Source organism: Mus pahari, chromosome 2 (genome assembly GCF_900095145.1).
Source record: "Mus pahari chromosome 2, PAHARI_EIJ_v1.1, whole genome shotgun sequence".
Lineage (NCBI taxonomy): Eukaryota > Metazoa > Chordata > Mammalia > Rodentia > Muridae > Mus > Mus pahari.
Window position 1 is genome coordinate 59,875,537 of NC_034591.1, and position 4,213 is coordinate 59,879,749.

Here is a 4,213-nt window from a genome sequence, read left to right on the forward strand (position 1 = left end):
GAACTCACTCTGTAGACCAGGCTGGCCTCGAACTCAGAAATCCGCCTGCCTCTGCCTCCCGAGTGCTGGGATTAAAGGCATGCGCCACCAAGCCTGGCGCCTTAACATTTTTTAATACCATTTTTTAAGAGTAACTGCTTAACAGATTTGAATATGTTAATGTGAAAATTAAAATGCTATTAAAATTCATCTTTTAATGAGAGACATATTTTATTATTTCTTGAATAAGTTGCAAAAATTATGAGTTAAGCCTCAGTTTACTTATTTTTGTTATAAGTGCCTAGAAACCTGTTTTATAGATAGGAGTGAAAGAAAACTTACTGAAATTTCTTAGTGTTTATGAACTCCTGAGATAGGCTGTAGTGAAGTGTTATCCTATAGAGTGCTCTGTTTCTGAAGTCTGGGAGTGAGAAAATGGTGGACTACACACTTGTGGCTTGTGTGCTTCACTTCCTCACTTACACTCATGGCCGGATTGGTTCATCGGCTGCTTTTTCTCTTCCAGGATCAGTTGGAAGTGACATAAATATCAGCTTGTCTCTTTGAAAGAGAAGGTGTTTTTGTAACAAAGTTATTTCACCCAATTTTGAGATGATTATGGCATTTTTACTTCAGAAAACAGATGTCATTGTCTTCGCTCTTCCCTGAATCACTCCAGCTTTCTTATAATCCATATGCCTTTTAAAAATCCTTTTCTCAGCTGGGTGGTGGTGGCGCACACCTTTAATCCCAGCACTTGGGAGGCAGAGGCAGGTGGATTTCTGAGTTCGAGGCCGACCTGGTCTACAAAGTGAGTTCCAGGACAGCCAGGGCTACACAGAGAAACCCTGTCTCGAAAAACCAAAAAAAAAAAAAAAAAAAATCCTTTTCTCTTTGTTCCAATGTTTATGTCTTAATCACTGTTCATATTGGTAAATTATATTTTTTAAAGCAATAATCACTTATTTTCCTAATAGTAATAGTTTTAGAAAATAAATTGACAGGGCTGGAGAGATGGTTCAGCAGGAAAGAGCACTGACTGCTCTTACAGAGGTCCTGAGTTCAATTCCCAGCAACCACATGGTGGCTTACAACCATCTGTAATGGGATCCCATGTCCTCTTCTGGTGTGTCAGTGACAGTGTTAATTAATTTATATAAATTAATTTATATAAATTTATATAAATAAATTTAAAAAAAGAAAATATATTGACTTTGAAAGCCAATGTAGATATTTTTTAATCCCCATTTGTGTTCCACTATAAGCCAGATTTATGAACAGCTATATTATTTGAATTATCGAGTTTTTACAAACTAAAGTGGGTAGAGAAACATTTCACATTGTTCAGTTTACCTTTTTCTTTTCATAGTTGTTGCTGGTCTGGTCAGTTGACTATGTATTTATAGTTCACAGAGAAGCCAAATAGCATTCAGTGATATTTGAAGAAACCTATTTGATTTTTTTTTTTCTGATTACATATAACTTATTGTATATTAGCATAATCTAAAAAGTAAGTCCTCTTTCTCCTGTTGCAAACACTAGCAAATATAGAGTGGTTTAAAAATATATTTAGCATCCTAAATTGTTTCTGTTGTTGTTATTGTTTATTTTGTTTTCATTTTTTTTTTTTAAATATTGACTCTCCATTTTTCTCTTTTGTGTATACTATTTTTTCACTTAGGGGTCATATTTGACCTTTAAAGCAAAAATACACCAGTAGATGGCACTCTTGGCTTTGGACAGTGATTCCATTCTAATCCTGTACAGTCATGAATAATTGTTATTATTAACTATCTTTTAGATAATTTTATAGTTAAATAACTTTTGTTGTGTTCATGAGAGGTACACAAGAGGCAATCAATCAATCACTCAATCAATCCAACAGAACATGCTGCAACTGCTTGTCCACTAATTCAGACTTTATTACACTTTGGGATCATTACTCCTAAACAATATAAAATGTTTGGAGTTAGCCAAGAAATGCTATTTAACCTCTTTATCTTTGGTTGTTTTTAGCTAATTTTCTTTGAAATAATCAGAGCAATGTCCACTTTGTTTTTGAATTAAAAATGCTTGCTTTGTAATACTTAAAACTTTTCCAAAAATGAGTATATGAAATTCTGTTTTCCCTCCCTCCCTCCTTCCTTTTTTTTTTTGAGTCAGGGTTTCTCTGCTTAGTCCTGGCTGTCTTAGAACTCGCTCCATCTGCCTCTCTGCCTCCTATCTGATGGGATTAAAAGTATGCAATACAACAACCCAGACAGAATATGAAATTCAGTCTTTAGAATGAATTTATTTCCTTTTAAAGCAAATAATCTTACAGTTGCTAAGTTGTAAGGTGGCTCTTGGCTTTGCTACATGTTTGAAGCATGTAGATGTGGAATGTGTTCATCCATCCTCTTGTGTGTGGGTGTGCTTACTAGTGTTTACAGAATACCTCCTTTACAGAAAGTTGTTGCTGGGGAGAACTCCGTCTCATCCTGTAATGCCGTCTGAATTGTTGGACACGCAGTTGTAGCCTGTTCTGTTGGATTGATTGATTGATTGATTGATTGCCTTTTGTGTGTACCTCTTATGAACACAACAGAAGTTACTTATTTTGAAATTTTTGTAATACCACTAAAGGATTTCTGGGTTGGAGGGGAATTATCAATGAAATGAAGACAGCATTCTGAAAGTGACTCTTAACACTTTGGTTTCTTTCCAGATAACATTATATTTCTGAGTGACCAGACAAAAGAAAAGGCCTAGAACGGATGATTCTTCTTTGATCATTGTTTGGTACAGTCTCCTTTGCAAATCATGTATAGTCTATAGTTTAAAGATAAAAATTAAAATTTTTCTATAAAATGAGTGATAATATTTTTCTTGATTGACATATCTTATTGTGTGTGTGTGTGTGTGTGTGTGTGTGTGTATTAAACCTGTCATTTATGGCACTTACCAATTGCTTGCTTTTTTAGGAGTGGTTTCTCTGTAGAAAGGTACAAAGTAATCCATTCTCAGGCTCCCTATGTGTGCCAGGGCCAGGGCATACATCCGGAAAGCCCTTTCCGCTTCACACTTGCCCTGTGGTGTTTCACCACTCGTTACCTTAGAGCCTTATGTCAGGAGTCTGTTTGTCCTAGCTGTAAACACTGATGTTTTCACCTATCTCTGTACACTTGTAGGTAAGTAGTGACTCTGCTTGGTGTTCCTGTACCTTTGGTTGTGTTGACCCGGAAGAGCCTCTCAGTAAGTGCTGACAGGGAAATGATCCTGAATTGAAGGAGACTGCTGAACACTGGTTAGCATTCTAAACTGTTATAGAATTAACCCACCTTCATATCTTGTTTCTTGGTAGTTTTCCTGTAGTTTTTATGAGACTTTATCAGCACTAAGGACCTGAAGGAAGTATAAATACAGATGACATAGTCCCTCTCCTGGTATCAAGGCCTTCTAACCACTCTGTGTTATCTTTTTCAAAGTTTATTCTATACTTTTAAGGGTGGAAATGAAGATCTTTCTGTGGTACTCAGGATTAAACCTATGGTCATGTTAGGCAGGCTCTCTCCCATTGGGCTGTACCTACTTCAAGGATCTTTTACCTTCGACTTTGCCTCCCTAGAGAGTCTGGATATATTTAGTTAATTTTATTGTAAGTTTACTAGTAATTTACCAATAAAGAGTATATAAACTCAGTTTTTTATATCTTTTTTTTTTTCCTTTTAAATTTTGTACAAGCCATCTGTAGTCAGCCAGCAGCTTTCCAGAAGTCTGTTGCTGTGTTTAGTGTTTGAAATTCCTCATTCTGTCTGTTCTGTGCTGCTCCCCCAGCCCCTGCTCCCCAGCCCAGCCTATGTAAACTCTTTGCCTTGAGAGTTTAGATTATGTTGGACTCTAAGAACTTCAGAATCCCTGCTCAGTGTTATGGACTCTTGCTTTCTAAAGTGATTCCTGTATACCTGAACAGCCTTTCTGTACTGACAGTGCAGTGTCTTTGAAGGAAGGAGTAGATCTTAGCTTTACCCCATCCTTACCCAGAGACTGGGGAGTTGCTGTCCTCCCTATCTGCCTACTTTTTCTGCCTCTGGGATCATTAGTCAACATACTAGATCTTTCTGTGATTACACCTTGATCTGATAGGACAGTGTTCTGTTTTGAGCAACTCTCATGTCTATTTTCTCAACTTGTATAATCTTAAACATTGTTAGAAGTTGTATGTTTTGTTTTTTCGTTTTTTTTTTTTTTTTTT

General features: G+C 36.4%; 1 protein-coding gene across 3 annotated transcripts in view; it reads left to right on the forward strand.

Annotated features, from left to right (window-relative positions):
- Ssbp1 (single stranded DNA binding protein 1) overlaps positions 1–2,825 on the forward strand; it is an 11,087-nt gene extending 8,262 nt beyond the window's left edge. For 2 of the 3 annotated variants that reach the window (XM_029535184.1, XM_021190990.2), the window contains exon 7: positions 2,687–2,821. In XM_029535184.1, coding sequence (XP_029391044.1) covers positions 2,687–2,730 — 44 coding nt within the window. In that variant the 3' untranslated portion in view covers positions 2,731–2,821. Of the gene's footprint in view, positions 1–2,686 lie in introns of all 3 variants that reach the window. The other variant, XM_021190991.2, reaches the window with a different exon arrangement.
- Positions 2,826–4,213: the final 1,388 nt, after the last annotated feature.